The sequence below is a fragment of the Myxocyprinus asiaticus genome, chromosome 27, assembly GCF_019703515.2.
Source record: "Myxocyprinus asiaticus isolate MX2 ecotype Aquarium Trade chromosome 27, UBuf_Myxa_2, whole genome shotgun sequence".
NCBI lineage: Eukaryota > Metazoa > Chordata > Actinopteri > Cypriniformes > Catostomidae > Myxocyprinus > Myxocyprinus asiaticus.
The window spans coordinates 42,523,195-42,541,999 of record NC_059370.1 but is presented as its reverse complement, the minus strand read 5'-3'; the positions used below and the strand labels follow the sequence as shown (position 1 = coordinate 42,541,999).

Genomic DNA, 18,805 nt, shown 5'->3' with positions numbered 1-18,805 from the left:
GCCATTGACCAGGAAAAAAAATTAAAATAAATGGCACTCCATGTCTAAAAAGATGCTGACCCCTGCAGTAGATGAATACATAGATCAGTACTTTGATTAAGAACATGACTGATTGATCAAGTGGTAAATTTTTGCCTTTAGTTTTTAGAGGTTTTGGATTCTAATTCACCCAAATATAACTTTTCATTTTAATCAAACGAGATTGCATCTGTACGACAGTGGATGGGTGTTACACTTTAAAAATAAAATGCAATAGCAGATGCGGGGAGATGAGAGTAGCGGAAACACTGACACATTTATTGACAGTTCTGTATATGAAAAACAGCGAACTCCGAAATTCAGACAGCGACAACCACAAACTCTCCGCAGCAGCAGTGGAAACGCCCGTGAACGAGAAAGAGAAAAAGACAACACACACTACATACACACAAACAATACGGCCTAGAAGGCCATCACAATGGGGGACATGAAAAGAGCGTGAGCTGCGGAAAAACTGCCGACACTAAATGACACTGATAATAGCCGCAACGAACACTTATCATAACATTCAAAATATGGCACCAAATCGCCAGTCAAAACACACAGATGAAATAGAAACTCCAACTCAAGAACTGGAGATGTTTCATGAGGATTTTACTCATACCTGATGAAAGCTATTTCAAAAAGTGGTGAGGACATGTCTCATCCGTCTTAACCCATAATTGACAGCGATGTATCTAATAATCATTCAATGAATACTTGGAAACAACTGAGAAATTAATTTTTTACCTCTTTTTTCCCACGTATTTGTCATTGTTGATGAGGAAATAAGCTCCTCAACCCGCGGGAGCCCAAGCATTGTACCCGCGCTGCGATAATATATACGTGATCGGTCGATGATGTGATTGGCCGCTGCAGCTGCTGTAAACAATCACGGGATTGTTTGCTGCTGTAATCAATCACGCTATGGGTCTGTAGTCATTTGTGCGTTCGGTGAGAGTTTAGGCAGTTTGACATGAATAAACCCCAACACAATCTCAACATCAACTATAATATTCTTACATTTATATTTAATGCATTTGGATACTTATGGTGGGGTGGTAGATGGGGTGGTAATGCTTTTTCTTAGGGTGGCATTTGCCACCCTATGCCACCCCGGTAGATCCGCCCCTGCAACAGACTGATCAGTATCTAGTGTAAGACGCTTAGCTAAATGTAGTAAATATGTGAGTTATTGATGGTCATTGCTCAGGTGAGTGCTTCAGAATGCTTCTTGCCTCATTTGTTTGCTCAGACTCATTGAAACAGAACAGCACAGACCATGTGATGCAATCTTGTCTGCGGTCAGCGTTTTGAAACGGACTATATAAACATTCACATTGATTGAATGAATGAAATGGGGTCAATCTAGGTGAAGCCTGTCAAGAACATGCATGGACACGTCATATTTCACGCCAAAATCAAAAGAAAGAAATATGAATTTAATTGAGCTTAAAGGAAATTAAGCCAAGTTTTAGGACCATTACAGTTTTTGCATTGTGACAGTATTTTTTGACAATTAAGCACCTTTTCCCCACAAATTCTCATTCCAGTAATGGAACCCCCCCCCCCCCAAATTACAAAGTGGCTTTATAATACAAATTAAAAGGGTAGTTCGCCCATAAAATTAAAATTCTCTCATCTTTTCCTCACCCTCATGCCATCCCAGATCTGTATGACATTCTTCTGCAGAAAACAAATGAAGATCTTTAGAAGAATATCTCAGCTCTGTAGGTCCATACAATACAAGTGAATGGTGACCAAAACTTTGAAGCTCCAAAAAGCACATAAAGCCAGCATAAAAGTAATCCATATGACTCGTTTAATCCATTTCTTCAGAAGTCATATCATAGGTATGGGTGAGAAACAGATCAATATTTAAGTAATTTTTTTACTATAAATTTCCAACTTTGACCAGCCCCGACCAGTAGGTGGTGATGTGCACGGAGAATGTAAATCGGCAAAAAACAAAAGAAGGAAAATGTGAATGTAAAAGTGGAGATTTATAGTAAAGCAGGACTTAAATATTGATCTTTTTCTCACCCACACTTGTCATATCGCTTCAGAAAACATGGATTAAATCACTGGAGTATTATGGATTACTTTTATGCTGCCTTTATATGCTTTTTGGAGCTTCAGTGTTTTGGTCACCATTCACTTGCATTGTATGGCCCTATATAGCAGAGATATTCTTCTAAAAATCATCATTTCTTGTGAATCTGACCATTACGTGTTCTATCCCTCTAGATTGCAGAACTGCGATTGTTTAGACTTGATACAGTGTGTTTTATGATTTGCCTTTCTCTGATAATAATCATGTTTCTAAGCCATAGCCGCTGGGTCTAAGCTTTGGTGGGGGGGGGCATTGCCCCTCTAGATTTTCCTTATGCCTGCTCTGAAACTTCTGACAGACCAACGGTAAAACACAATCAAGCAGGACCAACCCAAGAGAAATTACCAAGCACACCCTGGTCCGACAAAGAGATAAAAAGTTGCCCACAGATAAAAAATCCCCCCCAAAGATCACAGTCCTCACCCTGGTTTAAGCTGTTACATATTTAAGGAGAAACTTTAGCTTGTTTTCTCGTTCCTTGCAGATGTCATATGCTGCACGTCTGTCGTCATAAATTGCATGCCTTCAATATCTGAATCTATTCCACTCGCCCTCATTCCACTGTTTCCATTTGTTGTGCCACTGTTTTAAAATAGCAGCCCCAGTCTGGGAGGGGCAAGTGTCTGCTTGGTTGGCCTTCATCGGATGACCGGCCTCAGGGTCTGTCATTGGTCTTACTCACCCCTCCGTGAAAGTGGCAGTGGCTTTGCTCATGTTACCTTTGCCCTGGAAAGTTTGTACACTAGTAGAATGGGGTGATGTGTCTTTATGCATGTAATAGCCACTCTTGGTTGGTGGACACCAAACCTAGTGAGATATAGTTTGAAAGAGATCTTGAATTAATAAATGGGTAAGGATAGACTGATATATCAGATAATATTTGGCTATTTTGACATAATCTGCATTGGCTGAAGAGGTCATTCCACCTTGTGTCAGTACAATTGTTTTTTATTTTATATTAAATTAATGAGTTGTACTGGTTTTATACTGACATTATGTCAGCTATCCTGCTATCTAGATCAGTGTTTCTCAATGGGTTTTGCTTCAGGTTCCCAAATTTTATATTGGCCATGAAATGGTGACCCAACACATACCAATATTGTTTATTACTATTGTTAAAATCAAACCTAGAAATTCATTAAAGGGGTCATGACATGAGGAATCAAATTTTACTTGATCTTTTGACATATAAGAGGTTATTGTACTATAAAAACTTACTGTAAGTTTCAGAACTCAAAACTTCCTTTTCACTGCAAAAAGAGCATTTGTTGAAACCAAGCTGCCAAAACGACTTGTTCTCTACTTCCTCCACATTGTGATGTCACACTTTGGTATATATTTGCATCTGACTGCCTCCACAACAACACATCAATGCCTATTTTACCTTATCACTTCTGTAGCCCCGCCCAGTAGCAGTGAGCTGTGAGATTGCAAGGAGAGAGCAGGCCCTTTTGATAGGGAAGCCTATAAGAATAGCATAGATTAGCATAACACGGCCATTCCATAGACATTCTATGGCGGTACACTGGCGAGGAGACGAGGCCATTCTTTTTTTTTTTTTTTTCGATACTCTGCCGAGTATTCATCTGGTGAATGTCCGCTCCCTCGCCAACAAAATGGACGAACTGCTTCTGCTCACTCAAACAAATAAGGACTTTTCTAACTCCGCTGCTCTGTGTTTCACAGAAACTTGGCTGAATGAAACTAACCCGACAAGCGCGTTACATCTGCCGGGCTGTCAGATGTTTAGAGCGCATCGCGCTGCGGAATCATCGGGGAAAACGAGAGGCGGCTGGACATGATTTTACATCAACAAAAGTTGGTGTACAGATGTAACAGCATTGAAGAAGATGTGCCATCCTAATTTAGAAGCACTCTTTATCAACTGTAAGTCTTTCTACTCGCCGAGGGAGTTTTCCTCGTTCATTCTGGTGAGTGTTTACATCCCGCCACAAGCATGCATGAACGCTGCGCTGCAACAGCTGGCTAATCACATCACAGACACAGAGCAACAACACTCAGACTCTCTTATCATTATTCTGGGAGATTTTAATAAAGCTAACCTCACCTGTGAACTGTCAAAATACAAACAACTCATCACATGCCCCACCAGAGACAGAAAATATACTGGACCACTGCAACACCCCTGTAAAGGATGCATATTGCTCTGTCCCACGTGCAGCTTTAGGAATCTCTGATCACTGTCTGGTTCATCTTCCGACCTACAAGCAGAAACTAAAATCTGCTAAGCCTGTAGTAAGGACTGTAAACAGATGGACCAATGAAGCAGAGCTGGAACTACAAGCCTGCTTTGAATGCACTTATTGGAGTGTTTTTGAAGCTGCAGCCACAGACCTGGACAAGCTCACAGATACTGTGACATCATATATCAGTTTCTATGAGGATATGTGTATCCCTACAAGGACATTTTTATCATTCTATAACGATAAACCATGGTTTTCAGCAAAACTCAGACAGCTGCGTAATGCCAAAGAAGATGCTTACAGAAGTAGGGATAAAATATTGTACAACCAGGTCAGAAACACACTGACTAAGGAGATTAGAGTGGCTAAAAGAAGCTACTCTGAAACAGTTTCAGCCAACGATCCTGTGTGGAGAGGCCTGAAGGACATCACCAAGTACAAGACACCACCTCCATTGTTCTGTAGAAAATCAACAAATGGCTGATGATCTGAAAGTGTTTTACTGCAGATTTGAAAAGCCCCATCTCACACCCCTCCCCCACTCTGATCTTCACTTCACACACACACTTACACCTCGTGCGACCCCCCCCTCCTTCCCTGTCCTGCTACTCAACCTAGACAAGGAAAGCTTCAGGCCCAGATGGTGTTTCACCTGCCTGTCTGAAAGTCTGTGCTGACAAACTAGACCCCATCTTCACACAGATCTTCAATAGATCACTGGAACAGTTTGAAGTTCCCTGCTGCTTCAAATCCTCTACTATCATTCCGGCCCCCAAAAAACCCCAAATCACAGGACTTAATGACTACAGACCTATTGCTCTCACGTCTGTGGTGATGAAGTCGTTTGAAAGACTGTTTTTTCCTACCTGAAGGACATCACTGGACCCCTGTTAGACCTCCTTCAGTTTGCTTACCGAGCAAACAGGTCTGTGGATGATGCTGTCAACATGGGACTGCATTATATCTTGCAACACCTCGACAGACCTGGGACTTATGCAAGGATCCTTTTTGTGGACTTAAGATGGGAGGTTGCTGTTTGGTGTGGTCACAACAACCTTGAGCTGAACACGCTCAAAACAATGGTGATGACTTCAGGAGAAATCCCCCCCAGCATCCTGAACAGCACTGTGGCAGCAGTGGAGTCATTCAGATTCCTGGGCTCTACCATCTCTCAGGACCTGAAGTGGGACACCCACATAGACTCCATTGTGAAGAAGGCTCAGCAGAGGTTATTCATCTTTTGCCAGCTGAGGAAGTTCAACCTGCCACAGGAGCTGCTGACACAGTTCTACTCAGCCATTACTGAGTCTGTCCTGTGTACTTCTATAACTGTCTGGTCTGGTTCAGCCACCAAATCAGACAGAAGGAAACTACAACGGACAGTCAGGACTGCTGAGAGGATTATTGGTGCCCCTCTGCCCACCCTCCAAGACCTATACGTCTCCAGAGTGAGGACACGTGCAGGTAGAATCACTCTGGACCCCACACACCCTGCCCACTCCCTCTTTGAACTGTTTACGTCTTGTTGGTATACTTTTGAAGCAGTGTGTAGTTTAGCATTTATGGAGTCGTCCCATTCACTTCCATTGTAAGTGCCTCACTGTAACCTAGATTTTTGCTGCTTTATTGTTTGTTTGTTTTTTTCAGATAAACAAGCGACGAGTCGAAAGTATTTTTTTGTGGTAATCAACATTGTATTGAACCCGAAACATTTCTTTAACACAAAAAACAAAAACTTTGTTGCATATATCGTATCAGCCATTAAAAAACCCTTAACGGTCAACCATAAATCGTGGACATTTATCACAGAATATCGAAGTGATGTTATCAGTTCATGTATTTAATGTTCTTGTTGATTATTGACACAGTAGCAATGACGGCTAGTTAGTCATGTTGTATTTTAATGGTGGACACTGCTGGTCTGTTGCTTGTTTGACTTTCTGTGCTGTTATTGGCTGACACAGCAGATTCTAAGAGAGTGTGTGTCCAATAAGAAACAAGAAGGGGCTGGAGTGGGTTTGACCAGTGGTTGTACATAAACTAAAACTGTAGTTGTTCTTACTCTCACCTGGTCAGTTCACCTGCCTGTTACATTATTTCTGTTGGTGTAGGAGGCACTACGCCCACATCTGGACCTACTTTATTCCTCTTGTCTCAGGTGAAGTGTCTTTGCGTGTTTTGTGCACTGTTTTGATGTAGTATGTAGGTCATGTTGAGTTCATGCCAAGTGATTGAGATGGTTTGACTTTGCTGTCATTTCCCAAAAGAGCTGTGCCATGATAAAGGACAGACTTCTTGTAGGAGATTTTGAAGTGAGACATGTCCTACCTCAATCTTTGCTTAAGGGCTGAAAAAACTGTATTATATAGTTACAATCGTCCATTGATTTAGGTAGAATATATAAAAGTTATGTATCACCTATTTGCTTGAGCATTTTCTGTTTGATTCAGAACAAAAAGCTATTGAAGGTTTTGTTGTGTTCCAGCTAATTGTCTCTACAGGATTAAGTTCCAGTATTGTTTGAAAGCAGTCACACATGAGCTGGGAAGCTTGTCCATAATATGTTTGCTTTTATTCATGAAGTGAACCGTAATCGGGGCAGTTTCTCAGAATGATGTGTCCTCGGGCAGTAAGAATAGAAGTAGGTGAAAGTTTATAGGGGTAAATTGTGCTCAAGGTTGAATCACAGCTGAATAAGGCGACTCAGAAGCTTACTTAATGCTGTTGTCAAACTAGTTAGCTTAATGCAAATGAAATGTTTTCTTGATATGTAGTTGAGTGTCTTTCATAGAACATTATAACCTAGAAGTTATCAAAAAGATGCAATGAAAGTGAATGGTGACTGAGGTTGTCGGTTCCTAATATTTTGCCTACATTCTGAGTTTTTTTTCTTTCTGGGAATAGAACCCACGATGTTGATGTTGCATGCTTTGCTTCATTATGGAATGCTTTGCAGTTTGTACATTTAATCTAGTAGAGCACAAATCTGAGCACTAGTTTTATTTCCTTGTGCTGATTTGGTCCAATAGTAGCTTTGCGGAGTTTCGTAAGGTTTAATGATTTGATAGTGGAGTGTTATTAAAAAGGTGTGAGATTGCTGTGAAGGTTTCTGCTCTGTTAAAGGAAAAAGATCATGTGTATTGAATAATGGGGGTAGCAGATTAAGATAACTTTACAGAACATCTGATCAGTTTGACCCTTGATCACTAAAACCCTTTGTGCTTTGAATGTCTGTTTTTTGTAAAGATAATGTTCCACAGTTCACTTAGATTGCTAAATAATTGCTACAATTTAATCAAACATTTTTTTTTTTTTGCCAGCATTTCAAAACACCTGAAAGGATTTTTATAGTACAATACTAAAGTCAAGGCCTGATTTTTTTGGCACCATTCGGAGTAAATTCTGGAGACTGTTTTGCGTGAAAATCCCAGGAGATCAGCAGTTACAGAAATACTCAAACCAGCCCGTCTGGCACCAACAATCATGCCACGGTCCGAATCACTGAGATCACATTTTTTCCCCATTCTGATGGTTGATGTGAACATTAACTGAAGCTTCTGATGATTTTATTCACTGCACAGCTGCCACACGATTGGCTGATAATATCATGGATGATTGTTGGTGCCAGATGGGCTGGTTTGAATATTTCTGTAACTGCTGATCTCCTGGGATTTTCACACACAACAGTCTCTAGAATTTACTCCTAATGGTGCCAAAAGCAAAAAAACATCCAGTGAGGGGCAGTTCTGTGGACGGAAACGCATGTTGATGAGAGAGGTCAACAGAGAATGGCCAGACTGGTTTGAACTGACAAAGTCTACTGTAACTCAGATAACCGCTCTGTACAATTGTGGTGAGAAGAATATAATCTCAGAATGCTATTCAGAAATGCGGGTTGGCGCTGTTTTGGTGGCACGAGGGGGACCTAAATAATATGTATACTGTGTTGACTTTTCTTTAACTTTAATCAGTCTGTGCCTACCGACATTTGAAGCACTGCCCCCAGTGACCAAAGCAGTAAGTGTTGTTGGGTGTATGGCCATGTGTGAGCTCAATTTTCTGGGTGAAATGTCCACAGAGGGGGGCCAAAAGCGACTTGTGAAGCAAGTTGTTTTCAGCTGTACAGGCAGTAAAACAGTGAAGAGGAATGAATATTTTATAAACTGTACCCCCAAACCCCAAACCTAAACCTAACCATCAGTGGAGTAAAACATTTTATGTCAGAGGGAAAAATGTAACTTCTGATTCGCGTTCATCACTGATTATGCAAACGTGATTACTTCCTGGCTTCAATGTGGGATTTGAACCCTAGTCTCTCACGCTACTGACGCAACGCGCTTTCAGTTGCCCCATAGGGGAAGGTAAACACACTGGAGTTGATGCTAAAATGTCTTATGGAAGATTTTGCTTGTCGGTAGGTCGGCATAATGCGGCCGATCCTAGGGTACAGGAAGTTTCGGAAACAACATGCCGACTCACTGTCTGATCATGTTGTACCATCACTCTACAATGGTACTGCAGTTTTGTTGTAATGTTCTAATAGAAACCTTGTTGTCTTCCACAGATTCAGTTGGTGATCATCATGCAGGCACACGAGCTGTTTAAGCAGTGGAGGATCCCTGATCTGACAGAGTTGAGAGATTATCTCCGCAATCTCTCCACCAACACTCTCCTCGGCATGGGCGCGTTCACAGCCGTGACTGCGTACTGGTATGCCACCAGACCCAAAGCCCTCAAACCGCCCTGTGACCTGCGAATGCAGTCGATAGAGCTGCCAGTAAGTACAAACCCTTTCTGCAATTTTATGCATTTGCCAAATTGACCTACAACTTTTGCTATTTTGATAACTTGAACCATGTCAGCAATCCGATGTCAGCAATCTGGAACACAAAATGATTGACAAGCTGTCTCTGATTGGCTAAATAAGGATGACTCACAGAGACGGGTGTGATTATTCATGACACTTATTTCAGTAATATCTGTCAGGTTGTAGGGGCATTATGCATGCAGTATTCAAAAATCGCCTACAGCACCTGTTATCAGCAGAGAGTAAATATTTGTTATAATGTTTATGGTGATGTTTGGTTGTTTTTTTTCTCAGGGTGGAGAGTTCGCTCGGCGGTCAGCAATATTAAACGGTGGCACGCTCTTGACTCATTTCTATGAAGATGGCCAGACGATGTATGAGTGCTTTCTCAGGGGCCTGAGGGTGTCGAGTATGTTCTGTTCATTATTATTTCAACTAGAGGTAGCACAATAAATCGGCTTTACTGATTAATCGGTGCCGATAGTTGCTTTTTCAGACTATTGATTATCTGCAAAAAGCTATACCGATAGTTGCCTATAATTGTTAGTTTTTTTTTTTATTCCTCCATGTTGCTCTGTGGGCGTCACTAGAGGATTCTACAGTTAGAACGGCTTGATTCCACAGTATAACAGCGGCCTCTAGAGGTGAAATAAAACTGACACCTCGTGGGGATTTGCTGTATCTAAATCTTTTATCACTGACAATATAGTCCCTGGTGAGTTTCAGGCTTGTTTATAATTAAAAGTCCTGTTTTATGCACCAATCTTAATTTTTTCTGGTAATTATTGGGATTTTGGTTTAATAGTAAACTGCATCTGGGACTTTATTCATGTTGGACTGTTGTAGTTTCAGTGTCTGGGCCCGTCATAGTAAGGAAAGAATAAATCTATCGGCAGATTAATTGGTTATCGGCCTTTCCCACCACCATAGTTATCGTTATAGGCAAAATCCACAATCGGTCGACCTCTTATTTCAACCTAGAAGAAAATCGAGCTTCGCTGACAGTACTGATTAAAAACAAACAAACAGATTGAGAAATAAAGAGTGTTGTCTTGTTAGCTTGTGGTAAAGTGGTCAGTGTTGTCATGCTTTCTGATAGGGATAGTTCACCCAAAAATGAATCATTTACTCACCAGGTCACCACTTGGGTCGTTCCAAACCTGTAAGTCATATGGGCTACTTTTACAGTACTTCCATTGTACTAGACAGCCCGTTGTCATTAGGAATGGGAAGATATATCAAATTTCGATATTTATCGATAACCAGAAAAACGACGAACCATGTTAAGAAAATACTCGATATTTGGAAATTTGCTCAATAATTTTCTGTCCATTTCATCATAAATGAAATGAGCCGTCAAACATCATAATCTCTCTATCAATTGATTTTATCCCTACTGCACTTTTTTCCTACACTGTTTACAAGGTATGCACAAGGTCCTTAAAGGGATAGTTCAACCAAAAATGAAAATTCTCTCATATACTCACCCTCATGCCGTCACATCTGGAAGAACAACGCTGTTTACAAGTGAGAAGGAGGAATGCTGTACAGAAGCTTGGTTGGTTTTGGTTTAGATATGTATTTATCTGTTTCTTTATTCACAATGGTGTGTTTGTGTGCTTATCCTGGATGTCTCAACCAAGTGGAGAACATGAGATAACTTCTGTATAATTGGCAACGCGAATACGTCACACGAGAGACCGCTTGGACTCCACACTCTTGTGAAGTGCTGAATTATAGTTAAGTACTTAAATATTGATCTTTTTCACACCAAAAATGGTTGTATCGCTTTAGAAGATATCTGTTTAACTGCTGGAGTTGTATCGATGATGTTTATGCTGACTGTCTGTGATTTTTGGAGCTTCAAAAGAGAAACCCTTTTTCTATTTTTCATCAAATGTGTTCTGGTGAAGAAAGAAAGTCATACACAACTGAGATATCATAAGCGTGAGCAAATAATGAGAGAATTTTCATTTTTGGGTGAACTATCCCTTCAAGTGCTTGAAATGAGCTTTTAAGAATTTAAGTACTGGAATACCTGGGAAATTGCCTTGTTTTGTTGAAAAGTGCTTGAGGCGGACCATTTCTTCCATGTAATGTATGTCCATCAAAGATGAAATCCCACACTCCTCTTTCATTGAATAATGTGTATTTTACGACAAACAAATTATAAAAAAATAAATAGACATGTTCACATATTTTTCAGGACAGGTTCTGTTCAGTTCTATTGCTTTTTCTGTACCTGATCAGCCTGAATGTAGCCCACTATTTTTTAAGGCTTATTTGTTTGTGATCTTTTCTTATAGAGAAAGGTATATGATAAACACTTGAGCATTTATATTGTGTATTAAAGAACTTTATTTTGATGAGAAATTATAATGTGCTTTTTGTGCAAACATTTTTTTTTAAATAAACACAGTTTTCTACCATACATTTTCCATTTAAGTGTTATTATACTGAATTGAGATAAAATTGAATCTTGAACCTAATATTGTACAGTATATCGAACCGAATCATGAGAAAACCATATCGTCCCATCCCTAGTGGTCATTGTATGCTTTCGTTGCATGGAAAATAGCTCAAATATTCTTAATTTGGAACAACATGAGGGTGAGTGAGTGATGACAGAATTTTATTTTGGGTGAACTGTTCCTTTAAACAGCTGTAATGTGCTAGTAGAAGATTAAAAAAGGAAGAAACTGCTAATAAATGGCTAAAAGGCTGTTTTTTTGCTCAGTGGATTGTGTTTTATGTGATACGGCATCTTTATGCTTCTCCTCTCAGATAATGGTCCCTGTCTGGGTTCACGAAAACCAAAGCAGCCGTATGAATGGCTTTCTTACTCAGAGGTATGATGACACTTCTGTATCCCTGTTCATCTCTTCTTAAATTCAGATGTAATTGAGTCATTTTTTGACCAAGATTGAAGTTGGAACATTTCTTTCCAGTTCATATTATCCAACTAATAGATCTCAAAATATTGGTATCTGCATCAGCCACTGAAAAACCCATACTGGTCGACAGCTAACTCAGACCTGTCTATCTACTTTTAACCACACTATTTTATTCACTCTCTGTGATGCTGGCTTACTGTGTTTGTATTGTTGCTTTAATTTATTGGTCTTTTAGCCCTGAAGTTAATAAGTTACTTGATGTCAATAATAATAACACTTAAAGGGGTCATGACAAAAAAAAATATTTTTAATTTTTTTATAATTGTATTATCTTCCCTGAGGTCCACTTATAATGTTAAAGTTTTTTTTTTTTTTTTGCACCAAAACAGTCATAATTTACTCTGTCTGAAAAGCTTGGTTATAAGCTCTCTGGCCCTTTGAGACTTCATTCAGAGTAAACGCCCCCTGTTATGATTGGCTAACATCATGCAGCCCTTCCAATACAGCCATATTTGAAATGCAATCCGGAGAAAATGAACAAACTCCACAAAACCACAACATTTATAAAACTACATTTTAGGATTGAACTATAACCTGCATCCAACAAATTTCATATGAATATATTAAACTGTTCACTCAAGCAGCATCATAAACTATCAAACAGTCATGACATTTGAAATATTCATGAATTCAATTGTCCCAGTCAGTGGCAGCAGCAGAATGAAACGCGTTTTTAAAAGTTGCGCTTGTACCGCTTTTAAAAGGCTGTGTACATCTGCGGAAACACATCAAAACAAAGACGTCCAACTAGTGCATGTTTACAGAAGATCAACATTTAAATATAGCACAGGTGGGTGCCAAAACAATCCAGGACACCTTTAATACAGCAAGAAACAGCACCACTGAAATACTGTAGAACGAAGGTCTCCTTTTTAGAGTTCTAACTTGACATTGCATCTTTTAAAAGTAGTGTGAAATGCATGATAACGGTCAAAGCTGTTCGTCTAGTGCATGTTTATGTAGAAAACATTTAAATCCAGATAAGCACATGAAGGTGTCCTGTGTAAGTCCCCTTTGGTGAAGATGAATCTCTCATGACAGGTCCATGTCTCTCCTCTTCACCTGTGTGAGTGTGACTGAGCTCCGGTGGGCGGGGCCAAGGGTGCAATGACAAAAAATAGGCGTTGATGTTTTGCTGAAGAGGTAGTCAAATGCAGATGTGTTTGTCCTTGTGACATCACAAGTTCCAAAAATTCCAAACGGCCCATTTACACAGCCTGGTTTAAATAAATGCTCCTTTTCTATTAAAGAGGAAGTTTTCAGTTATGAAACTTACAGTATGTTTATTTAGTACAAAGACCTCTTATATGTCAGAAGATCAAGGAAAATTTTATTCCTCATGACATGACCCTTTTAATAACACAAGTTTGCTGTTTTATAAAACAAAAGAGATTCAAATCAATAATTTCTTCACCCTTCTTTAGCACGGTGTACAAATGATGTGAAATGCTTTAAAAAGCAGTATCTGATAGTTTAGTTGAATAGTTTTTAAATTTCTCTCCTTCTCAGGTGATCGAGCGAGCGGAGCTTTTGGGCTCAGCATTTCTTCACAAAGGACACTCCAAAAAGGGAGACCCCTACATCGGTATCTTCTCTCAGAACAGACCAGAGGTCAGAGTTGGGCTCAAATCTGTTGTTATTTGGCCATTCCAGGAGAATTTTTTTTACACATATGCATGTCTATTTGTACTGGCGTAGAATTAGGGGAGATGGGGGGATACACATCCCTCCCAATGCTTAGAAGGGGGTGAATTGCCGCCCCCCACAATCATGTGTCCCTGTTGTGCAGCTCTGTTCTCTAGTGTTACACATAGGCAACTCAGAGCTTGCATTAGGCATATGATAATGTTTTCAGACCATTTCTTAAAAGTGCTAAGACAAGGGTCGGAAATTAATGGGGGCTCGAAGCAAAAGTGCAAACGAAATTGCAGAGGCGGATCCTCACACTGTTGACCCACACAGACTGGCACTTCTCTCGCCCCAGTCTGCATCAGTTTGGTCCGGCGCTAAATTCCGTGACTGTTTGCTTCTCTCATTTAAAACAAAATGCCCTAGTCAGTAAGCTAAAACTATCGCTCCCTGCGCTAAATATCCCTGCCCATCACTTATTCTGTTATTCTATCTGTTTGAAAAGCCTCCTCGCCCACTAGAGGCCCGAAGTGTGGGAGGGATGGATGTAGTGGATATAGTAAATTAATCAGGGATGAGAAATCACAAAATATAATGTCACCAAATGCTACAATTTACTTATTAATATTATCATTAAAAATACCAGGATAGGTTAAATAACCCTAATGTAAAAAACAACTACAACTTTATGAATAATTTAACCACTTTTGCCGTGGGTGATGTATTAGCTTATAAGTTTGTTTAAAAGACTAATAGAAATAAAAAACCTTGTTAATAAGGTAATACATTCAGTGATACCTATAAGAACACCACTGTCATAACTCTATAATTATGGAGAGTTCTATGAAAAGAGTTTTTATCTGAAGTATTATGACACTATACAATACAATAATTGTAAGGAATAATTGACAACGGACCATTGAATTATTGTAAAATAATGACACCCGAGGTGGTAATGCCGTCACGATACGCTCGGGTGTGCATTATTTTTCAATAATTAAAAAGGCATGAGTATGTATGTGTGTGAGCGTGTGTAAGTGCGGGGGAGACGAGGGAGCGCGAGGGCTCTTTTCAACTGAAATTAAAATAAATGTAGGAAATTATAGACATTGTTTGACATTCTTAACCGATTTACTTTAACCAGTGTCTTTGTTTTAATTAGTTATTTTGTTGTGGTAGCCTGTAAGGCTCTTTGAAATAACTGAAATAATTTGGCGAAGTGATATGGAACCATTATGTGGTCAAGACCTGGAACTACTTCATAGCCGTGCGTTTACTTGAAAATAACTGCACACCTTAGAACGTCCGTCAGCCAATCAGAATCAAGCATTCAACAGACCCGTGGTATAATTAAAAATAGCCACTAAATAACAAAGCCCAAATGCAGTATTTATATGCAATATTTAAGAAAACAGTCTCATCAGTGCCCCCCCCCCCCCAAAAAAGTTCGAATGAAACCTACGCCACTGTCTATTTGTGAATTTTTAGTAATTCATTTCATAAGTAACCCAAAACTGGGACTCCAGTTATATCAGTAACCTTATAAAAGCTGTTTAAATCTACATAGTGAGGGTCCCCTCATAAACCTTAATCACAGTAGTGCCATCAATGAGTGTATGAAGTTCCTAGATCCCATCTGCTTCAGAGATTGCATATGTTTTGTCACTCATGTCAGAAATCTTTCTCCAGTGGACAATTTCAGAGTTGGCCTGTTACACCTATTCTCTGATAGCAGTTCCTCTGTACGACACCTTGGGCAATGAGGCAATAAGTTACATCATCGACAAAAGTAGGTCAATTAATCATACTGGTTTTATTCTGACATGACCTATTTCATTTAGGTTTGTATATTTACTAGATATTATTTTGATTTGAATGCAGATATGTGTCTTTTATTATGGTGTTTGCTAAGGCAAGCATCACCAGTAGTACTGCTCACACATGTGACTTGCGACTTGAAACGATGTTGTTGTAAAGTTTGAATATTAACTAATAGATTTCGGTGTTCCCCATTTAAGTGCAGTAGATACGTTTGAACTGTGCTTGTGTGACAGAAAATAGCTGTGAACTGACTCACCCTAAAGGGACTTTGTGCCAAATTTCTTTTGAATTGTTTAGCACTTATTACATGAGTGTGTGTGTGTGTGTTGGCAGCGTGTATCTCTACAGTCATATGTGACGTGCCAGAGAAAGCCAGACTGCTGTTGGACTGTGTTTCTGGCCGACGGCACACAGTGAAAACCCTGATCCTCATGGAAGAGTTTGACACGGATTTAGTGAGCCGAGGACAGCAGTGTGGCATCGACATCATCAGTCTGCGAGACGTCGAGGTGAATAAACCACAGACTCTCTGAGCAAATCTTTTTTTTTACTGAATGAGATCGATACATTTGTTTGCATGTGGTGTCATTCGTTTATCTGACTGTGACCCCTGTCATGACATCACACATCAGCTGTGTTGACTTATAATGCTGAATGTTTACCCTCAGAGTGTCCAATGTAAACTCATTGACTCAAATGACTATTTATAGAAATACCCACGCAGAGTTGATGCAGAGCATAATCCCATACAAAAAATACATGGTACAGTAATGGTTTCACACGGTAATACCATGTTACTATATTACTGTATAAATGGAGTGATTACCTTGTTTATATACCATATTTGTATACAATGCATTAACATAGTACCATAAGGTACTTCAAAGAATACCATGGTATTACCAAAAAAGAAAGGTAATACCATGATATTGTTTTTGTTTTTTGTTTTTTTGTGTTTTTGATACGTTTATTTGTAAATCATAATACTTTGCTTAGGAATCGGGCTACACCGGTCGTGCTGTATGTTTCTCACTGTAGATTCAAACAAACCAGCTCATAAGAGTCATTCGTTTGGGAATCAGACATTACTGGTCGCTCGGTAGATTCAAAGAACCGGCTCATAAGAGTCGTTCATTTGCAAATTGGATTATACTGGTTGCGCTTTGTTTTTCGTGCTGTAGATTCAAAAGAATCAGCTCATAAGAATAATTTGTTTGGGAATCGAACTACACTGGTCGCGCTGTATGTTTCTCACTGTAGATTCAAAAGAACCGGCTCATAAGAGTCATTCATTCAAGAATCAGACTACACTCGTCTGACTGTGTGGTTTGCACTGTAGATTCATAAGAACTGACTCATAAGAGTCATTCATTCAAGAATCAGACTACACTCGTCTGACTGTGTGGTTTGCACTGTAGATTCATAAGAACTGACTCATAAGAGTCATTCATTCGAGAATCAGACCGCACTCATCAGGCTGTTTGTTTTGCACTGTAGATTCATAAGAACTGACTCATAAGAGTCATTCATTCGAGAATCAGACTACACTCGTCTGACTGTGTGGTTTGCACTGTAGATTCATAAGAACTGACTCATAAGAGTCATTCATTCGAGAATCAGACCGCACTCATCAGGCTGTTTGTTTTGCGCTGTAGATTCATAAGAACTGACTCATAAGAGTCATTCATTCGAGAATCTGACTACACTCATCAGGCTGTTTGTTTTGTGCTGTAGATTCATAAGAACTGACTCATAAGAGTCATTCATTCGAGAATCAGACCGCACTCATCAGGCTGTTTGTTTTGCGCTGTAGATTCATAAGAACTGACTCATAAGAGTCATTCATTCGAGAATCTGACTACACTCGTTGGGCTGTTTGTTTTGTGCTGTAGATTAAAAAGGACCGGTACAGATTAATTCGTTTGGGAATCAGACTACATTGGTCGCGCTGTGCGTTTCGCGCTATTGATTCAGTAAACACTGTCAGAGTATTTCATCATGCCACGGTCCAAATCACTGAGATCACAGTTTTTCCCCATTCTGATGGTTGATGTGAACATTAACTGAAGCTCCTGACCCGTATCTGCATGATTTTATGCACTGCACTGCTGCCACACGATTGGCTGATTAGATAATCGCATGGATGATTGTTGGTGCCAGACGGGCTGGTTTGAGTATTTCTGGGATTTTCACGCACAACAGTCTCTATCTAGAATTTACTCAGAATGGGGCCAAAAACAAAAAACATCCAGTGAGCGGCAGTTCTGTGGACGGAAACGCCTTGTTGATGAGAGAGGTCAACAGAGAATGGCCAGACTGGTTCAAACTGACAAAGTTTATGGTATCTCAGATAACCTCTCTGTACAATTGTGGTGAGAAGAATATAATATCAGAATGTTATTCTGAGATGCGGGCAGGGGCTGTTTTGGCGGCACGAGGGTGACCTACACAATATTAGGCAGGTGGTTTTAATGTTGTGGCTGATTGGTGTGTATATATACAGTATATACACAGTATAGTCTTCAGTGTAAACTTCCTATCCTAACATTTATTTAAATACGTTTCTCTTCCACCTACAGGATATCGGCAAGACTCATCGACAGCAGCCGTTGGTTAGTGCTGATGTTTTTCTTTCAGTTGCTCATTTATACTAGTAATATGTAGGTTACTAATGATACTAGTTAAATTTATCATTAATAATCATTGGAAATAATAATAAATAAAATAAAAAAAATCTTCCAAGTAATATTGTTCACCATCCTAAGTGGTTGCCAAGCAACGTAGAAACTTGGCACATTAGTATAGATTAATATAGCTCATCTGATCAGAATTAAGAATCGGACCAGTCCATTTTATCATTTCGATTTTGGATATCATAAAACGTTTAATGTGTGATTTTCTTGCTCAAGTCTTGCTTAAATTCTCTATATTCTCTAGATTTATACCTTATTCATATATGATTATTTAATGTACTACATTTGCATACAGTTAATAGATGTTCATATATCTTATTCAAATCTATGTTTATTTAATTCACTATATTTGCATTCAATTAATAGTTCACATGCCTGTTTATTTATTTCTCTATACCTGCATGTCTGTGTTAATTTAAATTCTCCTATTTTTGCAGCCTCCTATGCCCGATGACTTGGCTTTAATTTGTTTCACAAGTGGAACCACAGGTATGGTGTTTGTGTGTGTTTGTGTACATGTGTGTTTCCAAAGAGAATTCAGGCCACATTTGATTTGATTTGAAGTG

The 18,805-nt window shown here is 39.4% G+C and overlaps 1 protein-coding gene across 3 annotated transcripts in view; it reads left to right on the top strand.

Moving 5' to 3' along the window:
* Window positions 1-18,805, top strand: part of LOC127417632 (long-chain-fatty-acid--CoA ligase 1-like) — a 34,000-nt gene that overhangs the window by 3,216 nt on the left and 11,979 nt on the right. Inside the window, exons 1-9 of one of the 3 annotated variants that reach the window (XM_051657681.1) lie at window positions 5,781-5,799; window positions 8,900-9,112; window positions 9,437-9,551; window positions 11,927-11,991; window positions 13,606-13,707; window positions 15,415-15,514; window positions 15,880-16,055; window positions 18,126-18,158; window positions 18,677-18,728. In XM_051657681.1, the coding sequence (XP_051513641.1) occupies window positions 8,918-9,112; window positions 9,437-9,551; window positions 11,927-11,991; window positions 13,606-13,707; window positions 15,415-15,514; window positions 15,880-16,055; window positions 18,126-18,158; window positions 18,677-18,728 (838 nt within the window). In that variant the 5' untranslated portion in view covers window positions 5,781-5,799; window positions 8,900-8,917. Of the gene's footprint in view, window positions 1-5,780; window positions 5,800-6,418; window positions 6,494-8,899; window positions 9,113-9,436; window positions 9,552-11,926; window positions 11,992-13,605; window positions 13,708-15,414; window positions 15,515-15,879; window positions 16,056-18,125; window positions 18,159-18,676; window positions 18,729-18,805 lie in introns of those variants that run through there. The other 2 variants (XM_051657683.1, XM_051657682.1) reach the window with 2 other exon arrangements.